The following is a 23,503-nucleotide window of genomic DNA, read 5'->3' as shown; positions in this document are numbered from 1 at the left end:
GTTGGACATATAGAATAAAGAACAGGTAAAAAGTTGCATAGCAGAATGAAGTTTAATAAAAATGGATTAAGTTATATGAGCTAGTTTGGCATAAGTCTAAGTTAAAGGTCAAACTTTGATAATTAATAATAAGTCTCCATATCATTATTATTGGGAACTGGCATTCCTCCCCCCCCCCCAAAAAAAAAAGGATGACAAACAAATCTTGTTACAAAAGCAGTTATTTCCTCGGATGTCAGCACAAGTTTGAGGTACAAAAGAAAAATATAAAAGTATATCTCCTGAGGTTTTTATAGTGCAGGAGGTAGCTAAAGGTAACACAATACCATCTTTTCTGCCCAAGCTGAAGGTAATCTTTCATCAGTGTCTTTCTTAACGAGTGAAGTCACCTGGTTTTGGTCCTCATTCATTTCTTCCTCATCATCTTGACCTAAGACAAAGCCTGGCAGCTTAAAACAAAGTCATGGAAGGCTTTTAATCCATCCAGTAGCACACCCTGTCTTCCATAAAATCACATAAAAACTTCAAATCCTGGTCCAGGAGTGGTGGCTCCCACCTTTAATCCCAGCACCCAGGAGGCAGAGGCAGGTGGATCTCTGGAGTTTGAGCTCAGCCTGGTCTACAAGAGCTAGTTCCTGGACAGGATTCATAGCTACAGAGGAGCCCTGTCTCAGAAAAAAAGAAAAAAAAAACCTTCAAATTCTGATCCCTCTCGCTGTTCCACTTTTTATCCTTTTCTGCCTCTCTCCCCTTCCAATCTATCTCCATTCTGTTTCTCCCCATCCCTCTCTCTTCCCCTCCTTATGCCTCTTTCTCTCCCTTTCACCCCTAGCCCCTGCTCTTAGGTCCCACTCTCTTTTAATATCCTTCATAAAATCTTGCTGGATCACTACAAGTGTCCACGTCAGCAATTGTGGTAACACCTGGAGAGTGACTTCTCATTTACTGATTAACTTTGTATTCTCTTTCTCTTTACAGATGGACTTGAGGTGAATTATTAACACAAGAGCCCTTACTAAGACCCAAGGACTCTGAACCCTCCCCTAGCTGGAGTACTTTTCCTTTAATCCCAGAACTCTGAGTCAGAGAGATAATAGACCTCTTCCAACAGCAGGGTGTAGCCTGGCCCAGTGATAAAGACAGAAGCCTGGCACAGGGATGAGGACAGAGTGAACTCTACCCAGTGATAAGGAACTGCAGCCCTCTCCTTATCCCAGGTCTGCAGCAGTTCTTGGAGTTGGGAAGCCCAAGAGAGTCATAGGCAGAACCAGACTTCTAGTCTGAGTTGGGGAGACATATTGGAAGCTCAGGAACTGTTAGAACAAAGAATGAATATTATCTCTCTAAGGCCTCCTGGTGTGTGGGGGAATGGAGCACGGTCACTCCATTGCCACACAGAAGTCACACTGCTGAGGTGTTTTGTGAACAAATCCCATTTCAAAGGGAAGAATCATGGTTTCACATCCACAGATGTGACAGTGACTTTTCCAAAAGACAGTGTTCCTGCAGCTCTGCAAGACTATTTGTTTTATATGGACATACATGTATTCACTTCCTGTGGATCTGCCTATTGGTCTCTCATCTGTGCATTCATTGTATATTATTGTGGGCTTCAACAAAATGGGAAACACCAAATGCTGTGACAAAATAAGGTTCTTTTCTCAGTGTCAGTCCATGTACAAAAATTGAAATCCATTTATATGACTTGTTTCAATGTAGTGAATATAAATCACATAAAATCATGACATAACCTGTTATAAATGGGCATCAATGTGTGTAATTACCTGGTGCAAGAAAGAAGAAAACACAAAATAACGACAAACCCGCTTAGGAGTTTATTAGAAAGGGGTGAGTACAGGCCTGGGGATTGGTGTGCAGAGAGAGGTGGGGGCATGTCCAGCTTTTAAAAGCTGCCTAGCACATGTGCACAGGAGGTTGGCATGACTAGGTCACACTGATGACCTAGATTGCCACGGACCACCTCAGGGGAGCCACTCAGACCATGGGAGAAGCAGGGTCTTGGTAACAGGAAGGCACAAGTTCGGCAAATGACAGACAGACACAACACACAAGAGAGTAGTTGGAATCTGCTATGATTTTACTGAATTCATGTTTTCATTATATAGTATTCAAACAAAGAACAAATCAGAAGGTCATGTATCATTGGTTGGCACAGAATGAATGCTACTTTTAGTCATATCAGCGATATTTAAGAAAAGTGTATTATCAGGAACAGGTGTTAGACATAAAGCATCCTTAGAAGAGGAAATCTTGTCCTTGGGAATGTAAACCTCAGACAAGTGGTTTCATCTTAAGAATAGAAAGTTTCTGTCTCATTATCTCTATCATGGCCTTTCCTCTTTCTAACCCTTTCTTTATCTCATGTAGTGAACAAATATGACTAATCAGTTCTCTGCACCTGTTGAAATATACTTTTTAGTACCATCTTATGCAGCAGACACCATAAGGGTTGGGATCTAGCAAGCCTATCCATAAAGTTCAAAGTATAACACTCTTTGTCCATTTACATTAACACAACTATTCCCTTGCTCATCATACACCCCATGTATGACAAAGGTTCTGCTGTAGTCTTATACATTCCCATACTGTGCTTCCCTATCCCAGAGCTGTTCCTGAAGAGATAATCCTTGTCTTGTAGATATATAAAATATCATTATTATAAAAGAGATTGCGCAAAGCCCATATCTCACATAGCCAGCTAATAGAGAAACCTGTCTATGCCTCAAGGGCGGCCAATACTGGGCCATCTGCCATTGACCTCCAGGAAGCATAGTCCCATGGGACACGTAGCTCCCGCCCGGTATAATGACATAAGTCATATCACCCAGACAACATTGGAGTTGGTGTGGCAATAGATGACAGGCGACACATGCATGAGTGCAAGGGTTTAGCTGAGTCATATGTGGATGCAACCATGCATGTGCACGTGTCATGTGGGGCCCTTTGTGCCCGAGGGCCCATCTGCAAGTGCCTGCCTTTAAAACAAGGAAGTGCAGCCTTATCTGTGGCTGAATAATTACAGTGAGGTTTTGAACATTTAGCATGTCACCAGTTTGATAACATTTAAAAACAAAAACCTAACCCTACTGAGAAATCTCATAATGTCTTCATTCATTCTCTAGAGCTTATGTCACTGAAACCAGCTGATCTTATGAAAAACATTGAAATGAAGTGCATCCTGGAGAGATGACCTCACAGCTAAAAGTTCACAACAAGAAGGGCTAGGGTTTAGTTCTTGGCCCCCATGCTTACCTCTTAGCTTCCTCTTTGCTATAGATATCAAATAAGCAAAAAAATTAATAAATAAGTAAATGTGGGGCCAGTCATGATAAGCTAACTATGGACAGGTCACCCAAAGGAAGTTCTTTACTTCCCACCATTATCACCTGCCAGAGTAGAACTCTGGCCAACCATAAGTTTAATAAGAAACCCGAGTCTCAGTAGTTTGCTCTGAGGAAATACCTAGTTGCAGTAGGAATCACAAACTGAGAATACCTGACCACCGCCCAAGAACAGACCATCCAAAGGAAATGGCCAACATTCCAACTGCTATAGGTAGGATCACCTGCCATCACACATTTACCAGGACACCCCTAGACAAATGTCATCCAATTAGGGGTCCTGAACCTCAGAAACCCCTCACCCCCACCTCTACTATTACAAAAACCCAATTTTAATTGAGTCCTGGGCACTCCGTTTATTCCAATACGTTGGACATGTGGTTGGACTGAGTTTGAAAACTTGATTAACATTTGGTGGCTCATCCTGGATCCCCCAAGCCACTGGGACTACCACCTATAGAGCCTTCAACTGTTCAGTAAGTTTTCTATGTTTTGTTTTATGTCAGTAAGTTTTCTGTATTTTTTTTCCCATGTATTATGTCTGTCTCTCTATGAGCAGGTGCAGGAAAAGTAGTGCCTGAAGACAATCTGTGGATATTTTGGATATGAAAAGATCACATGCAGGGTGCCCAGGAATGTAGGGGCCCTTCTTCAGAGGACGGTTCCTTCTGGGGGAGACACAGGGGTATTGATCTCTCAGTTCTGTGGTATGACACATGAGTAGCATGGGGAGATACACAGGTAGTGTTTCTCAGTTCTGTGGTAAGACTTGTGGGTAACCTGTTCAGTTCTGCGGGTAATGGCTCTCAAGTCAGTATAGAGACACACAGATAGAAGTCTCATTGTGATAGAGGGGTAGGTCACACCTGGAAAACAGCTTGAAGCTGTGTCTTTGGTTTGGTTTAGTGCCATTGTCTTATTTAATATCCTGTGTGTCTGTGTATTGTTGTGTTCCTGTCCTGACTTAAACTGACACTGACGATATGGAACAGACTCAAATCATGACTTCTTTGACTTTGATATTATGATCACTTACAGGACTTTAGTGATAGGGCCATAACCTAGGACTATATTTTCATTACTGCCTTAAACATTTCATAAAAAGGAGTCAGCCTTCGCCCCAAGCACAAGGCTGCCAGCTGGAGGGCAGCCTGCTTGTGTGGATAGATGACTGGGCTATGAAGCCTTGTTGTTGCAATGTAGCAAGGCTGCAAGCCATAGTTGTAGGGGATGGATGTACCCCAATAGGATTTCAAACACTGAATAAAAATCTGGGGTTAATTGCTAAGAGATTTTAAGTTTTTAAATAAATTTATAAGCCTGTGATACATCTATGCTATAAAATATTTTTTCCCTTTTTTTTATTGAGAAAAGGAGAAAAAAAAAACAAGTTTCTACCTCCTCCCAGCCTCCCATTTCCCTCCCCCTCCTCCCCCCCTACGCCCCCTCCTCCCACCCTTCTCCCCCTCCCCCCACTCCTTTCCCCCTCCCTCTCCAGTCCAAAGAGCAGTCAGGGTTTTCTGCCCTGTGGTAAGACCTAGGACCTCCCACCTCCGTCCATATCTAGGAAGGTGAACATCCAAACTGGCTGGGCTCCCACAAAGCCATCACATTACGTAGGATCAAACCCCCGTGCCATTGTCCTTTGCGTCTCATCAGCCCTCATAGTTCGCCATGTTCAGAGAGTCCAGTTTTATCCCATGCTTTTTCAGTCACAGTCCAGCTGGTCTTGGTGAGCTCTCAATAGATCAGCTCCACTGTCTCAGTGGGTGAGTGCATCCCTCGTGGTCCCGACTTCTTTGCTCATGTTCTCCCTCCTTCTGCTCCTCATTGGGACTTTGGGAGCTCAGTCCAGTGCTCCAGTGTGGGTCTCTGTCTCTATCTCCATCCATCACCAGATGAAGGTTCTATGATGATATGCAAGATATTCGTCAGTATTGCTCAAGGATAGGGTCATTTCAGGTTCCCTATTCTCAACTGCCCAAGGAACTATCTGGGGACCTCAGCTTGGGCACCTGGGAGCCTCTCTAGGGTCAGGTCTCTTGCCAACCCTAAAGTGGTTCCCTTAACTAAGAATTGTGGTTCCGTGCTCCCCTGTCCAACCTTCCTTTATCCCAATCCTCCTGCTTTCCCAAGGCCAGACCTCCTTCCCTTCTATCTTTTCTCTCCCCATCTCCCCTTACCCCCAACCCACCCCACCCCAAGATCCCAATTTTCTCCCCGGCAATTTTGTCTACTTCCCTTAGCCAAGAGGATAACTATGTTTTTCCTTGGGTTCCCCTTCTTACTTAGCTTCTTTAGATTCACTTATTGTAGACTCCGTGACCCTTATTTATGGCTAGAAACCAATTATGAGTGAGTACATCCCATGTTCATCTTTTAGGGTCTGGGATACCTCACTCAGTATAGTGTTTTCTATTTCCACCCATTTGCATGCAAAATTCGAGAAGTCATTGTTTTTTACCGCTGAGTAGTACTCTAATGTGTAGATATTCCATACTTTCTTCATCCATTCTTCCATTGAAGGGCATCTACGTTGTTTCCAGGTTCTGGCTATTACAAATAATACTGCTATGAACATAGTTGAACAAATGCTTTTGTCATATGATAGGGCATTTCTTGGGTATATTCCCAAGAGTGGTATTGCTGGGTCCAGGGGTAGGTTGATCCCGAATTTCCTAAGAAACCGAAACACTGACTTCCATAGTGGTTGCACAAGATTGCATTCCCACCAGCAATGGATGAGGGTACCCCTTCCTCCACAACCTCTCCAGCAAAGGTTATCGTTGGTGTTTTTGACTTTAGCCATTCTCACAGGTGTAAGATGATATCTCAAAGTTGTTTTGATTTGCATTTCCTTGATTGCTAAGGAAGTTGAGCATGACCTTAAGTGTCTTTTGGCCATTTGAACTTCTTCTGTTGAGAATTCTCTGTTCAGATCAGTGCCCCATTTTTTAATTGGGTTAATTAGCATTTTAAAGTCTAGTTTCTTGAGTTCTCTATATATTTTGGAGATCAGACCTTTGTCTGTTGCGGGGTTGGTGAAGATCTTCTCCCAGTCAGTAGGTTGCCTTTGTGTCTTAGTGACAGTGTCCTTTGCTTTGCAGAAGCTTCTCAGTTTTAGTAGGTCCCATTTATTCAATGTTGCTCTTAATGTCTGTGCTTCTGGGGTTATACATAGGAAGCAATCTCCTGTGCCCATCTGTTGTAGGGTATTTCCCACTTCCTCTTCTATCCTTTTCAGTGTGTTCGGGCTGATATTGAGGTCTTTAATCCATTTGGACTTGAGTTTTGTGCACGGTGAAAGATGTGGGTCTATTTTCATTCTTTTACAGGTTGACATCCAGTTGTGCCAGCACCATTTGTTGAAGATGCTTTCTTTCTTCCATTGTATACTTTTAGCTCCTTTATCAAAAATGAGGTGTTCATAGGTTTGTGGGTTAAAATCCGGGTCTTCTATACGATTCCATTGGTCGACTTCTCTGTTTTTATGCCAGTACCACACTGTTTTCATTACTGTAGCTCTGTAATAGAGTTTGAAGTCAGGGATGGTAATGCCTCCAGAAGATCCTTTATTGTATAGGATTGTTTTGGCTATCCTGGGTTTTTTGTTTTTCCATATAAAGTTGATTATTGTCCTCTCCAGATCTGTGAAGAATTTTGATGGGATCTTGATGGGGATTGCATTGAATCTATAAATTGCCTTAGGTAGAATTGCCATTTTTACTATGTTGATCCTCCCAATCCAAGAGCAAGGGAGATCCATCCATTTTTTGGTATCCTCTTCAATTTCTTTCTTCAATGCCTTAAAGTTCTTGTCAAATAGATCTTTCACTTCCTTGGTTAGATTTACCCCAAGATATTTAATGCTGTTTGTGGCTATCGTGAATGGTGAAGCTTCTCTGATTTCCCTCTCTGCTTCCCTATCCTTTGTGTATAAGAGGGCGACTGATTTTTTGGAGTTGATCTTGTATCCTGCCACATTACTAAAGCTGTTTATCAGCTGAAAAAGTTCTTTGGTGGAGTTTTGGGGGTCGCTTAAGTACACTATCTTATCATCTGCGAATAACGAAAGTTTAACTTCTTCCTTTCCAATTCGAATCCCCTTGATCCCATTATGTTGTCTTATTGCTATTGCTAGAACTTCAAGTACTATATTGAAGAGGTATGGAGAGAGTGGACATCCTTGTCGTATTCCTGAGTTAAGCGGGATGGCTTTGAGTTTCTCTCCGTTTAATTTGATGTTAGCTGTCGGCTTGCTGTATATAGCTTTTATTATATTTAGGTATGACCCTTGTATCCCTAATCTCTCCAAGACTTTTAACATAAATGGATGTTGAATTTTGTCGAATGCTTTTTCAGCATCTAATGAGATGATCATATGGTTATTTTCCTTCAGTTTATTTATGTGCTGGATTACATTGATAGATTTTCGTATGTTGAACCAGCCCTGCATCTCAGGAATGAAGCCTACTTGATCAAAATGGATAATTTTCCTAATGTGTTCTTGGATTCGGTTTGCCAGTATTTTGTTGAGGATTTTTGCGTCGATGTTCATGAGTGAGATTGGCCTGTAATTCTCTTTCCTGGTTGAGTCTTTGTGTGGTTTTGGTTTCAGAGTAACTGTAGCTTCATAAAAGGAATTAAGTAATGACCCTTCTGTTTCTCTATTGTGGAATACATTAAGGAGTATGGGTATTAGCTCTTCTTGGAAGTTCTGGTAGAATTCCGCATTGAAACCATCTGGTCCTGGGCTTTTTTTGGTAGGGAGGTTTTTGATAACAGCTTCTAATTCTTCGCGACCAACAGGTCTGTTTAGATTGTTCACCTGGTCCTGGTGTAACTTTGGTATATGGTATTTATCTAAAAAAGTGTCCATTTCTTTTACATTTTCCAGTTTTGTGTTATACAGGCTTTTGTAATATGATCTGATGATTCTCTGAATTTCCTCTGTGTCTGTGGTTATGTCCCCCTTTTCATTTCTGATCTCATTAATTTGCGTATTCTCTCTCTGCCGTTTGATTAGTTTGGATAGGGGTTTATCAATCTTGTTGATTTTCTCCAGGAACCAGCTTTTTGTTTCATTGATTCTTTGGATTGTTTTCTGTGTTTCTATTTTGTTGATTTCAGCCCTCAGTTTGATTATTTCCAATCTTCTACTCCTCCTAGGTGAGTCTGCTTCTTTTTTTTCTAGAGCTTTCAGGTGGGCTGTTAAGTCTTCAATATGTGCTTTCTCTGTTTTCTTTAAGTGGGCACTTAGTGCGATGAACTTTCCTCTTAGCACTGCTTTCATAGTGTCCTATAAGTTCGAGTATGTTGTTTCTTTATTTTCATTGAATTCAAGGAAGACTTTAATTTCTTTCTTTATTTCTTCCTTAATCCAGGTATGGTTCAGTAGTTGACTGTTCAGTTTCCATGAGTTTGTAGGCTTTCTGGGGGTAGCATTGTTGTTGAATTCTAACTTTAATCCATGGTGATCTGATAAGACACAGGTGGTTACTAATATTTTTTTGTAACTGTGTAAGTTAGCTTTGTTACCGAGTATGTGGTCAATTTTCGAGAAGGTTCCATGAGCTGCAGAGAAGAAGGCATATTCTTTCCTCTTTGGGTGGAATAATCTATAGATGTCTGTTAAGTCCATTTGCTTCATTACCTCCATTAATTCTCTAATTTCTCTGTTAGGTTTCTGTTTGATTGACCTGTCCATTGGTGAGAGAGGAGTGTTGAAGTCTCCTACTATTAGTGTGTGTGGTTTGATGGCTGCCTTGAGTTTTAGTAATGTTTCTTTTACATACGTGGGCGCTTTTATATTCGGGGCATAGATATTCAGGATTGAGACTTCATCCTGATGAATTGTTCCTGTTATGAGTATAAAATGTCCCTCTTCATCTCTTCTGATTGATTTAAGTTTGAAGTCAACTTTGTTAGAAATTAGTATGGCCACACCTGCTTGTTTCTTAGGACCATTTGCTTGATAAGCCTTTTCCCAGCCCTTTACTCTGAGTAGGTGCCTGTCTTTGTGGTTGAGGTGTGTTTCTTGTAGAAAGCAGAACGTGCTTTCTTCCGGGACAGTCCGCCCGTGGGTAGCACACACTCACCCGTCCTGATGGGATTCCTCAGCCGCTATAAAATATTTTATACTATGTTTTACATTATTAGAATTTAAGCTATTTGGTTTGTATTGATACTTAGAGGTTTGGACTTCTTCTTCTGGAGAAAAATGTCATTTCTATGTAAATCATGCTGGGCTAATTAGAAATTCAAAACACTAACAGGGAAGTTGGATGAAAACATGACACGTCTTGACTTCCCATGGGTGTGAGAGTCAGCCAAGGCAAAGTCATCTAAGTACACGACAAAACTGAAGCACTATTTACTAAGCTGCATAATGTAGAGATGGTTATCATGCTGAATAGGGCACAAATGACAATCATTTATCAGTCAATACAATATAATCAGATCATTTCCTATTAGTGTGTGTGTGTGTGTGTGCCTGTGTGTATGCTTGTGTGTACACGCATTCAAACATGTAAATGCACATGATGTCTGGGAGACCAGAAGGGATGTCAGATGTCCATTTTTTTCCATCACCTCTTCATTTGGTTTATTTGAAACAGGGTCTCTTGTTGATCCTGGAAATCGGCTGTCAGTAGCCCCAGTTATAGTTCTGTTTGCAGACCACCCCCTTCTCCTATACACACACCACCAACACATGCGTAAATAGAATCACAGTCTCATGGGTATATTTAGATTTTTTGATGAGGTGTTGGGATTGTTTTCGTTTTCGAGAGAGGGTCACATGTAGCCCATGTTGGCCTCAAACTCTTTATGCAGCTGAAGATGACCTTAAACTCCTGCTGCTCAGGCCTCTACATCTGAGGTGCTGGCATTATAGTTATAGACTACCACCACTCCTGGCAGGAAAGTATTTTTGTGGCCATCTGGTCCTAACAGATTTTCCCATACATGCCGTCTTGAGTTTAGTACAAAGTCAAATAATATTAAAGTTTTATGTGGTGAAAGTTAAATAAAAGACCCAGTTCCCTGTTTTTCCTGTTTATGCCCTGTATAATGTGACTTGAATCTCCTTCCATCAAGGAAAGATGTCAGTTCCTGACCCTTGAACTTGACTCATCCAGCAGAATATGCATGAGCATGCACAGAGTTACATGGAAGGTCAAGACGTGTCATGTTTTCCAGCTCTGTCCAATGACCATGTAAACAAGCTGCTGAAGCACTGGAAACATGTGGTGTGTCAGCCAATCCTCAGATGACTACTCGAAATCCCATGGGTGTGACAGTCAGCCAAGGCAAAGTCATCTAAGCACATGACAAAATTGAAATACTGTTTACTAAGCTTCAGAATGTGGAGATGAGTGTCATGCTGAATAGGGCACAAATGACAATCATATTTACAGTTTTTATCTAATTGTAATTCTAGCTTAGTGTTATGTAATTTCATGAGGTAAGTCTGAAATGAGTATAAATCACTTGCTACTGATTTGTTAGCTCTGGTTAAAAAGATTAGTGTTTTCAGCATTTTTTTTAGTTGTTCTTGTTGTGTTGTTGTTTTTGACCTGGGTTATTTCTGTTTGTGTACAACTGGTTATCATTATGGGTTCTAATTTAGAAAAAAATATAGCTCAACCAAGTAGATTATGTGCTAAGCAAGTGGTAAATAGTGTGAAAATGTTTAAATACATGTAACATATGGTCCTAAAGAGTCACATACCACTTAATGTATTAAGAAAATATAAATAAAATGAGAGAATGTATGCACTACAAAGTTTTGATGTGGGAGAGTCTTCTGTTTTGTGTTGATTTCATTGGTTAAATAAAGAAACTGCCTTGGCCCTTTAATAGGACAGAAAATGAGGTAGGCGGAGTAGACAGAACAGAATGCTGGGAGAAAGAAGCCGAGTCAGGCAGTCGCCATGATTCTCCCACCCGACACAGATGCAGGTTAAGATCTTTCCTGGTAAGCCACACCTCGTGGTGTTACACACATTAATAGAAATGGGTTAAATCAAGATGTGAGAGTTAGCCAGTAAGAGGATGAAACTAACGGGCCAAGCAGTGTGTAAAAGAATACAGTTTCCGTGTAATTATTTCGGGTAAAGCTAGCCTTGCGGAGCTGGGCGGGAACACAGCTTGCAGCTCCTACTACAAAGTTTGTGGCCAAGATTGGACTTGCGGTGTGACTAAACAGAAAACAGAATTTCCTTCAGTTGCTAATAACCATAGTCCCCACCCTAGAGTACAGAATTAGACATTTTTTTCCTAAAGATTTATTTCTATTTGTAAGTTTGCCAAATACCTGAGGGTTCCCAAGGAGTCCAGAGGAGGTTGTCAAATTTGGGAGAATTACAAGGGGTTTGAGTTGCCATCATGGCTTCTGGGAACAGAATCCATGTCCTCCTCAGAGCATTAAGTGCTCTAAAACATTGAGTCATTGCTCAATCCCCTAGAGTTGGATTCCTAAACAATTATTTAAAATCTCCAGTAAGTGAACATGAACAGTCACATTTCTCCAGACTGTCTCCAAAAACAATTATCCAGAAAAAAAAACTTTAAAATTCCTGTACATATTCTCATTTATTTGTATTTGGTGAGCACCACACACTAAGCTGCCCTTCTGTGATATTTTGATACATTGGTGAAAAAAATGGAAAAGAAAGATGTTGTTGAGAGGTTTGCATTGTACACTTGAGAGCAATTCTTCACTGCTCCTAAAAGAAAAATCCCATTTAATTAATGCATTTAAATCTTCCCTTAATCCCCAAATAATTAACTGAAATAATGCAGTAATTATCATATATTTTCAATGCTTTAATCCTAAAATTACTGCTGATGAATATAAAAAATAATAAATGTAAGCTAAAAAAATTCATGGTCATTCAGGTCATCAAGTGGTATTGGTGCACAGCTTAATCTCAGTACTCAGGGAGGCAGAGGTAGGCAGACCTCTGTGAGTCCGAGGCCAGCCTGGTCAACAGAGTGAGTTTTAGGACAGCTACGACTGTGACACAGAGAAACCTGTCTTGAAAAGAAAGATTCATGGCTAACAAGAGAATTCCAAGAGAGCTCCATGGAGGAAGTATAAAGACATCCATTAACCTGATGATAAAGATAAACAGACTTGTGAGGCCACAGGGAAGAAACAAAGTTTGAATATAGTTATAAAAGGAATGGGGAAAAATCAAGTAATCTGCAGTGACAGGAAATAGTACACAGCTTTCAATAATAACTCAAATATTAATGGTAACCATTACTTCATAAGGAAAACTGATTGGCAGATTGAATTAAAAGATAGGGCCTGACAATTATTGCTCCAAGAAACACATCTCATCGTCAAAGATGACACTTAAAGAGATGGAAAACTATAATCCTACTACATCCCCCAACTTTTAAAATTAAATTTTGGTATATCTTAGATTTTTTTTTATCGGGCTATATGGTGTGTGGGAGATTTCTTGATGGTGCAATGGATGTGTTTTTAATTTTTAAGAGAGTAATCTCTTACTGTTTTTCATGGCGACAATTTTAACTTTCATTCCCTCCAAGGTAGACAGTTTTCTTTTGCTGCATAACCTCCTCTACATTTCCATCTCTTGTGTTGTTTGGTAATTGGCAGAAGGCAGGGTTTGAACAACAGACTGAATGTACACCTTTGCCATCAATTCAAGTCATAGTTAAGTATATCAATAAATACTGACTCAGATGAACCACACAAGGGTGCACAACTATTATAATCCCACTTAAGTTTTATATAGTAGAAGTTAAAGAAATCTCACTTATATAATAATCATGATTTATTATTTTCTATTGAGAAATAGGCTTGAAAACATGGCTTCCTGGTGGAATTTCTCCTTCCTAGTCTAAGGGGATCTCAGTAGAATCCTCTCCAATAGAAAGTTAATGCTGGAACAAAAGTGACAGAGACAGGAAATTAATTTCTTGGGGTAGGGATCATGGGAAAACAGTCCTATTAACATGCCTTTAGGATTATTTGATATCAGATATAACCCTTAGGTGTGATGAATCATGATCCATAAAGAAGGACTCAGCTATGGAGATGGAGAGATGGCTTGGAAGTTAAGAGCACTGACTGCTGTTCCAGAGGTCCTGAATTCAATTCCCAGCAACCACATGGTGGCTCACAACCATCTGTAATGAGATCTGATGCTCTCTTATGGCCTACAGGAACACATGCAAGCAGAGCACTGTATACATAATAAATAAATAAATAAATAAATAAATATTAAAAAAAGAATGACTCAGCTCATCTTGAACAACACCAGAATGCTGGTACCAACACTTTTCCAAGAGGAAGTGTGCACATTATCAATTATTGAAATATTTCTTTCTGATTTGCTTTCGGATGCTGTCATTGTTACAAATGAGAGTTTCTTCTCTATTGCCTTCTCATAGAAATTGACCAAAATATAGTTTAGGAGAATATTGTTTAAGAGGGCAAAGTAACTAAAAGTGAATATACTCTCCAGAGCAAGATTAGAGCAGGCCAGCCTGGAGGTGGGCAGTTTCACACTGGACTGTGCATGGTAGAATTTAGAGAAGTTTATTATGGTCTCAACTCTGTGATGTCATTGTTAAGTCAGAGTCAGCAGCAAAGACTTTAATCAAGGTTCTACAGCTCAGATGTGAGATAGCTCAGAGTGGAAGGTAGAGTCAGAACTTTGCAGTTAACCTCATGCACAGACATCAACAAAGGCCATACAAGGCCTCCAGTGCCCCCTGCTGTCCTAGGCTCCCTCCTAGAGAACACCTCTGTTAGAATGACACATCTGTGTCTGTGTACACGTAAATTTATAATTAGTTATATATACACTTATAGTTATACAATAAAGAAATTGTAAGGGAAGAGCCAAAATGATTTTATAGTCCATGCTTTGTGCCACTAACTGTGCACTGGGGAGGGTTACCAACTTTGACAGTTCAATGCAGAGATCTCCTGTGGAAGGTAAAGTAATAGAGCAGACATTCACAATCAAGACTCAGGACATAGAATTTCAGGGACATATCAGCTTCTTTTGGCAGACCCCACGGTTGTCTGCAGAAGTCAGAAAATACTTCTGCCCCTGAGATGACATCACAGCTGTTTTCTTCATCTTTGACAGTGATTCCTGATCTAAAGAGGAAATATCTGCTGCTCCTAGCACTTAGGAGTTCCTTCCAATTATCACATCAGGCATTATTTCTTTTGGGACTTTTAAGGATGCTTCAGATTACATAGTATTTAAGCATAGTAAGCACACAGTAACAAATATTATAAATATATAGAAACATTAAAGATATAGTTGATAGAAGTAATTTTCAGTTTCATCCTCACTGGAGAAGAAATTGTCCAGCAAGAACATTCATAATGATGTAAAAAAAGAAGAAAGTTTGTGAAAACTCCTCGTGCTACTATTAACATGTCATATGATCCTGTGAAAAACATCTGCATTTTCCTCAGTTTCCGTTTCCTTAAACATACAGTGTATTACCAGCTGATGTTTACAGAAGCTATCAAGGTATGCATGAAAGCATGACAGCAGTTACCCACAGTAGGTGTTCAGTAAATCTACTCAACCTACAGAGTATACACAGTGGGTGAAAGTTTCTGCACCCCACAAGCCTCTCTGCTAACACAGAAATCCAATCAGACCAAATCAAACCAAACTAAAAAAAAAAAGCCCAGATCTACAGACTAAAACACCCTGCAATGATTTTGCTCACCCTTTCCCCAGAAAGAACACAAGGAAGAGAGACCAAACAATGTTATATATGCTTTTGTGGGGGGAGGGACACAGTTTAAATATCCATGGAAGTGGTCTTGAGCATATCTGGGGGATAAGTCATCATTCTGCAGGCTTTCTAAAATGATGCAGGGTTTGGAGCTAGTTGGGTGAGGAGGTTTGGGGTGGAGTTTCCACCAGAACACTCCAGACTGTTAGGGTATATGGATGCTAGGGAATGGGGTAGAGCTTCCACCAGAATATCTATCTAGTCTATAGAGTTGAATGCAGAGAGAAAAAGACCCTGGACTCATGTGGAACAGAAACAGATTTCTTCCATTGTCATCCCAAAGTTGGTGTGTTTCTGCTTTATCACAACAATACTCCTACACCCAGGGTTCCTATGATTACTGCTGGTGGGAATGAGACCAGAAGTCAGCACTAACACAGACATCTTCTGGAGTGATTACAAGGAAGGGGTGTGTTCAAGAGCAGTCAGTCTCTGATGGAGGAAGGTCATTGGTTAAATAAAGAAACTGCCTTGGCCCTGATAGGATGGAAAATTAGGTAGGCGGAGTAAACAGAACAGAATGCTGGGAGGAAGAGGAAGTGAGCTCAGACTCAATAGCTTCCCTCTCCCAGGGAGACGCCAGGTCAGACATGCTGAATCTTTCCCGGTAAGATTGGTGCTACACAGATTATTAGAGATGGGTTGATCAGGATATGAGAATTAGCCAGTAAGGGCTAGAGCTAATGGGCCAAGCAGTGTTTAAATGAATACAGTTTGTGTGTTGTTATTTCGGGACATAAGCTAGCCAGGAGCTGGGCTGTGGGAAGAGGCCCGCAGCTCCCTCAACAAGTCTCTAGCAGAGGATGTCACACATCAGGCAATAGGCAGGCTCCCTCACAGCTGTCACTTTGCTTCTGATCTGTTCTTTATTGAGCTCCTTGGATCTTAGCAGCAATGCGATGCCTCCCTAGTTCCCAGTTTGCTAATCAGACTGTGAACTTTCCCCAGTTGGGCTTCTGTAAATGTCCCTACATTCTATTCTTCATCCTCTAGCTTTCTTCAATCTTCAAGATCCTTTCTTAAGGCCAATCTGTTCAAGCTAATGACTTCTTCACAAAAAGTCTTTGATGGATTCTCAGGGTTTCCCCAGTCAGACTTCTGGTGAGGGATCTAAAATTATCTCATTTAATTCCCAAAATAACCCTGTTTGCAAAATTTTTCATTGCCTTTGTTTTTCCAGGTTTCCTTACCTGAAACCAGGGTTCAGGAAGTTAAAATAAACATTTACCTGTGTTTGTATGAAAGAGAGTGGGGGAAGGGAGGGAGAGAGGAAAAATAAGAGCTTGTGTAGAAATAAAAGGACAATGTTGGGGGATCCTCCTTTTCTACCTTGTTTCTGCCAGTGTGCTGTGTACTGTTTGCCCACTGGCCCACGTGCTTTTGGGTTATTCTCCAATCTCCATGCCCTATCTCTCTGCAGGAGTGCTGTGATACAGATGTGGACTTCTGAATCTGACTTTTTTTAATAAGGATTCTGTGGATTGAACTCAGACTGTGAGATTTACACAGCTAGAACTTTTACCCAGAGCCATTTCTCAGTTCAGCTGAAACAAAAGCTGGTTTGACTGACTCTTTCTGTTGTAACAACTTTAAAATTACAGCTTAAGAAATTCTGTGTAGGGACTGGAGGGACGGCTTTGGGGTTAAGCATGCTTACTGCTCTTATAGAGGACAAAGATTCAAGTTCTAGCACCCACAGGGCAGCTCACAACCATCTGTAATTACAGCTCCAAGGAATGTTATGCCCTCCCTCCTCTGAACTCTGTGACCTCCTTCATGCACATGGTACACATACATACACTCAGGCATAAAATAAACAAATAATTTAAAAAGAAATTCTATGTAAGTGTGTATATGTGAAAAAATAAAGAAAAATCTATGATTCCAGACTGACATTTAAAAATATTTTGTCTCTAACCCTGAGAAGTTAATCTATTTATTGTCCTTTAAAACTAAGTTCTCGGAAGATCCTGGAGCAGGTGGTGTGCACAAGCGAGACGAGCAGCCGCTGCAGCGAGGACAGTCGGGCGGGACTGTGCTCTGGGACCGTCGTACGGGGGCGTGGTGACCGGCCCGTCCCTCACGTGGGCTCTCGAGCAGTCTCCAAAGCTCCGCACCGACGCGTGTGGGGCAACGCCGCCTGTTTGCGTTTGCTGATCTCTAGGGCAGCCCACCTTTGTCGCCAGCATGGCCTCTGAAGATATTGCCAAACTGGCAGAGACCCTGGCTAAAACCCAGGTGGCCGGGGGACAGCTGAGTTTCAAGGGCAAGAGTCTCAAACTGAATACTGCTGAAGATGCTAAAGATGTGATTAAGGAGATTGAAGACTTCGACGGCCTGGAGGCTCTACGACTGGAAGGTAACACAGTGGGTGTGGAAGCGGCCAAAGTCATTGCCAAGGCCTTAGAGAAGAAGTCGGAGCTGAAGCGCTGCCACTGGAATGACATGTTCACCGGAAAGCTTCGGTCCGAGATCCCACCAGCTCTGATCTCACTAGGGGAGGGGCTCATCACTGCAGGAGAGCAGCTGGTGGAACTCGACCTCAGTGACAACGCATTTGGGCCTGATGGAGTGCGAGGCTTCGAGGCCCTCCTCAAGAGCCCAGCCTGCTTCACCCTGCACGAACTCAAGCTTAACAACTGTGGCATGGGCATTGGAGGTGGCTGGCAGAAACCGCCTGGGGAGAACGATGGAGCCACTGCTTTGGCAGAAGCTTTTGGGATCATCGGGACTCTGGAAGAAGTTCACATGCCACAGAATGGAATTAACCACCCTGGGGTCACAGCCCTGGCCCAGGCCTTCTCCATCAACCCCCTGCTGCGAGTCATCAACCTGAATGACAACACCTTCACTGAAAAGGGTGCAGTGGCCATGGCTGAGACCCTGAAGACCTTGCGGCAAGTGGAGGTGATCAATTTCGGGGACTGTCTCGTGCGCTCGAAGGGGGCCGTTGCCATTGCAGATGCTGTCCGTGGGGGCCTGCCCAAGCTGAAGGAACTGAACCTGTCGTTTTGTGAAATCAAGAGAGATGCTGCCCTGGTTGTTGCTGAGGCTGTGGCTGATAAGGCTGAGCTAGAAAATCTGGACCTCAATGGCAATGCGCTGGGAGAGGAGGGCTGTGAGCAACTTCAGGAAGTGCTGGACAGCTTCAATATGGCCAAGGTGCTGGCATCCCTCAGTGATGATGAGGGAGAGGATGAGGAGGAGGAAGATGAGGAGGGAGAAGAGGATGATGATGAGGAGGAGGAGGAGGATGAAGACGAAGAGCCGCAGCAGCGAGGGCAAGGAGAGGAGTCAGCTACACCCTCACGGAAGATTACGGACCCTAACAGTGAAGAGCCAGCTGCCGTGCTGTCCTCCCCGCCTCCCACAGACCTCTCCACCTTCCTGTCATTCCCCTCCCCAGAGAAGCTCCTGCGCCTTGGTCCCAAGGTCTCTGTGCTGATAGTCCAGCAGACTGATACCTCCGACCCTGAGAAGGTTGTCTCAGCCTTCTTGAAGGTAGCATCTGTGTACAGGGAAGAAGCCTCAGTGAAGACAGCAGTGCTGGATGCCGTCGATGCCCTCATGAAGAAGGCCTTCAGCTCCTCATCTTTCAATTCCAACACCTTCCTCACCAGACTACTCATCCACATGGGTCTGCTCAAGAGTGAAGACAAGATCAAGGCCATCCCGAGTCTGCATGGCCCCCTGATGGTGCTGAACCACATGGTGCAGCAGGATTACTTCCCCCAAACCCTTGTACCGCTGCTGTTGGCATTTGTGACAAAGCCCAATGGCGCACTGGAAATCTGCTCTTTTGCTCGCCACAATCTGCTGCAGACACTGTACAAGATCTAAGCTTAAAACCAGCTTCTTCTCGGCCCTTACCCTGAACCAGTGAATAAGGGGACTTGGATGGATTGAGCTCAGCCAACGTCTCCATTGGATAGGACTTTGACCAGAGGCAGGGGAGGGTCTTTATCTCCTGTGTCATGTTGATTCCTTGAGTACGTGTGTCAGTGTGGTGTGTGTAGGTATGTACTTCACCGGTCTGGACTTCAGATGTTCATCTTCCCTGCTGGACTAACCCAGGTCCACTGTGGGGGACACCCAGGGGACAGGGCTGAAAGCCGCTCTTAATAAACTTCCGCCCACTTAGCCATAGTCCCTTTTGGCTGTCCTGCTACCCTGCCTTTCTGTCCCACCAAAGCCTGGGAAGTTACTGTGCCCTGCTGTCTCCACCATGTCTAAGGAACTGTCAGAGCTGGAGCTGTCATCAGAGCATAAAACTCTGGTCTCAGCCAAGTGGTCGAAAGGAGCCAGGGGCCAACCCCAAATAGCCCAGGAGTAGAAATTGCCTGGGGTGCCCTGGCTTTTATACCCAGAGGAAGCACCTTGGCTGGCCCAGACCTGTTCTTCATCCTAGGAAGGGAAGGGCAAGTCCCCCTAATGCCTGAGCTACACATCGGGCTGCTCTTTGAGGGTTTTCTGAGGCAGGAGAGAACCTGTGTAGTGGGGACTGAGCTGGGTAGGAGCTGCCCTGTGACTTCCCTTGGTAGCTGTGTGGCCACCTCCTGCTTTCCTTTGTATTGTGTGTCTAGGCTGTGCCTGGGAGCTTCATAAATAAAAGTCACTGTGGTAGCTAAAAAAAAAAAACAAAAACAAAAAAAAACAAAAAAAAATCTAAGTTCTCAGTACACATACACACACACACACATACACACACACATACACACACAGATACACATATACACACTGAGAGATACACACATACACACACATTATTATAAATTGTTGGTGTCTACATGTATATGAAAATTTTAACTTACTTTGGAATTGTCTTTTCTGCCTACTCTTACCCACTCTAGAAAATTTTAACTAAATCAAAATTACTAAATTTAATTTTCAATAAAATGATGTGAATTGAATATTTAAATTAGATTATTTAAATCTTATAAATCAGGAGTTAAAACAGAGCCATTTGTCCAATTTCAGATCTTCTCCACTGGGACATAATTTATTCCAATAGAAAAAAGAACTCTTCTATTTCCTTTAAGAAGTCCTGCATGAATCTCCAATAAAAGATTGGAGTGAGAGATTTAATCTATAATGTGTTTATTCATGACTTATTTTCTTCTACTATCCTTCTAAAATGCTATTACTAATGTTTAAAGTCCTTCCTAGATTCCTAACAGCATAACTCTCTCTACTTCATAAAATTGGCTTATATATATATATATATATATATATATATATATATATTTTAATTGATTCATCTCACTATATTCAGTTATTAATTGATTATTACTATTAGACTCTATAATTATGAACTGCCTAAAATCCAAGTCTCCATTCCCTCGGCATAGATGATTAAAGTCTAAAGATGTCAGCATAACTACGGGAAAGTGTTATGTTCTATTCTGCCCTGTTCCTGCTATACTACAATCAACTCTCTACAGAAGTTGCTTTTTAGCCCCATGCTGAAACAAGGTAGTGATGTCATTTGTCAAGGAATGTAGTAATAAGGGCGGCGGGGTTGTGTCCCCAGCACCCCGGCTGCCTGGCTAGCTTATGCCCGAAATAACAACACACAAACTGTATTCATTTAAACACTGCTTGGCCCATTCTCTCCTAGGCTAATTCTCACATATTAATTTAGCCCATTTCTAATCATCTGTGTGTAGCACCCCAAGGTGCGCTTACTGGGGAGATTCTAGCCTATGTTCGTCCTGGGTCAGAGCTTCATCCCGGGAGCGGGGCATGGCGTCTCTCTCAGGCGTCTGCCCCCGAGGGGATGTCGAGTCTGAGCTCACTTCCTCTTCCTCCCAGTGTTCTGTTCTGTTTACTCCTCCCACCTATCTTCTAATCAATAAAATGGGCCAAGGCAGTTCCTTTATTAGCCAATGACCTTCCTCCATCAAAGGAATCATATTGACAAATGATTATGTTATGTTTTGTTTCTATTAATTAACTTCAGACAAAGAAACTGAGGATAAAGTTTCAGCAAACTGGGTTAAGGGATAAGTGCGCAGACAGGATTATGATCCAGAGAAGCACAGAACACATAAATTCAAACAGCTCTGAGTTTGCATACTATCTGATTAACCAGTCAATCTGGGGGTATTGCTGATACTCTCATTGCTCACAGTCACATGTGAGCTTGTTCATCTTCAATCACACCCACAACAAGGGAAAGTTTAGCAGGCATGTAATAAGCAAATTCTGGAGGGCTTTTAGTTTTTTTCATGTTTTTTCATGTTTTCCACAATTGTAACTTTTATTTTTCTATAGTTCCAGATGCACATGGGCCACAGTTCAGAAAAATTAAGAGCAGGGAAGAATTTTGAAATTTCTGTAGTGGACAAGAGATGTTGTCCTGAAACATTCAATATCATTGATTTTCCCCTGGACTCAAGGTGGTCAAGTTTCATAAAGAGGATTAATGTTTATTTGCGGAAATATGAAGCTAAAACTCTTGCCTCAGTTACCTCTGTCTCCCTTCTCCTTACAGGGCCACACTGAGATTACAGATGTTGTCTTGCTGTCATTATCCAAATATCCATACCACTTCCACAAAAAAAAAATCTTGACCTGTCTAGCAGGTCCAGTTATTCAGGGTCTGAAGAGGTTCTACCTGAATGAATCATGAGCGAGAGAAAAGAAGGAGACAAAGCAAGATTCAGTTGTCTAGGTCTCCGTTTATTAGGGTAATGGTTGTGGCTTATATAGCCCTTGAATGATGAACTTGGCTTGGGGTAGGGGGTAAGGGTAAGAAGGAACTTTGCCGAGGTAGCAAAGGTCACCAGTTAGCACACCTAGTGTTCTCTGTTCAAGCGGAAACATTCCTTTTGTGATTCCATCAACAAACAGTTCTCAAGATAGTTGGGATGTGGGCTCTCTGCAAACATCCTTAGGACAATGGTCCCTGCTATCATCTTTAGGACAATGGTCCCTGACATATCCCACTTCCTTTTATTATGGCAGGCAGCTTATGAAGTAGAGGGCACCAGGTCAGAGTCTAACCACATTGTCAGACCTAGAGGAGAAGAGACTGGGACAAGGAGGACCCTCCTCTTGAGTGGTGGAGCATTTTCTTCTCTCCTGGGAATAGAGGGGTGTCTTATGGGTAGCATTAGTTATCTTTTGATTTATATTTTTGATTTTGGCCCTTAACGATGGCCTGCGATGAGGGCCCCTGTCTTAGGTCGAGTGGGGACCAGGTCTTTTCCCCCTTACCCGTCCTAGGGTTCCCAGGGCCCTGTCTTAGGTTGGGGGAGGTCCTGCCACAAGTTGCCCGTCCTTGGAGCTCCTCAAATAAAAGATATCTTGTATAGTTTGAGTAAAGATATAATTTGGACACCAATGACTTGCTCTCCGGACAAGAAGGAAGGGCACCTTCCGAACCCAGTATCCACTTTTTAGTCTGGCTTATGGTATATACTCCTTCCTAAGCACCTACTCCAACATAAGATTACGAGTGCTGCCTGCCAAAAATTAGGGCAGTGTAAAGGGATCAAAATCTAAAATTCTTAACATATGCATTAAACCCAAATAATTTACAGGGTGTGTCAAACTTTTCCCAACATCTATAAGCCATTACAAATATCATTAGGTCAATTCCAGTAAGAGAACAATGACAGACATTGTTGTTATTAAGTACCAATTCCAGTCTCTGAGCAACAGTCATAAGCCATTACAAATATCATTAGGTCAATTCCAGTAAGAGTACAATGACAGACATTGTTGTTATTAAGTACCAATTCCAGTCTCTGAGCAACAGTCAAAACCCCGATCTTCCCCCTTCTTAAGTGAAGAGGGGTTAATATTTTATTTTATTTATTTTATTTTTTAAATTTATTTATTTATTAAAGATTTCTGCCTCCTCCCCACCACCGCCTCCCATTTCCCTCCCCCTCCCCTGATCAAGTCCCCCTCCCTCATCAGCTCGAAGAGCAGTCAAGGTCACCTGACCTGTGGGAGGTCCAAGGACCACCCACCTCCATTCATGTCTAGTAAGGTGAGCATCCAAACTGCCTAGCCTGGGGTTAATATTTTAATCAAAATGAGTTCTGTGTCCCAAAGATTAAAATAGTCAGATGTTTAGTCTGCATCTTAGCCCCCAAAACAAACAGAATTCAAACTGCAGAAAATTGTAGTCACCATGGTCAGGTGATCTCAGCATTTGTGCTTCAGGGCAGGTGGGATTCCTGGGTGAGGTGCATTAGATTCAGCTACCTGAAGCACATCTTGGCAGTTATCTCAGCTGCTTCTCTTTGTTTGGACTCTCTGGAGTCAGAATGACACCCTATAGAGTGGTGTAGCAGGTCCTGCTATCAGGCACTCCTCTCCAT

The 23,503-nt window shown here is 42.2% G+C and overlaps 1 protein-coding gene across 1 annotated transcript; it reads left to right on the top strand.

Moving 5' to 3' along the window:
* Positions 1-17,315: 17,315 nt before the first annotated feature.
* Positions 17,316-19,144, top strand: LOC121434175 (ran GTPase-activating protein 1-like). The gene has a single exon (XM_041633030.1). The coding sequence runs from the start codon at positions 17,358-17,360 to the stop codon at positions 19,008-19,010; it is 1,653 nt and encodes a 550-aa protein (XP_041488964.1). The 5' UTR covers positions 17,316-17,357; the 3' UTR covers positions 19,011-19,144.
* Positions 19,145-23,503: the final 4,359 nt, after the last annotated feature.

Source organism: Microtus oregoni, unplaced genomic scaffold (assembly GCF_018167655.1).
Source record: "Microtus oregoni isolate MIOR12 unplaced genomic scaffold, Mior012 000002F_ref0000024, whole genome shotgun sequence".
Classification (NCBI taxonomy): domain Eukaryota; kingdom Metazoa; phylum Chordata; class Mammalia; order Rodentia; family Cricetidae; genus Microtus; species Microtus oregoni.
Note: the sequence above shows the minus strand (reverse complement) of the source record. Positions and strands in the feature narration are given on the sequence as shown.

Coding starts and splice junctions, on each gene's coding strand:
- LOC121434175 (XM_041633030.1), top strand. CDS start 17,358: ATGGCCTCTGAAGATATTGCCAAACTGGCAGAGACCCTGGCTAAAACC.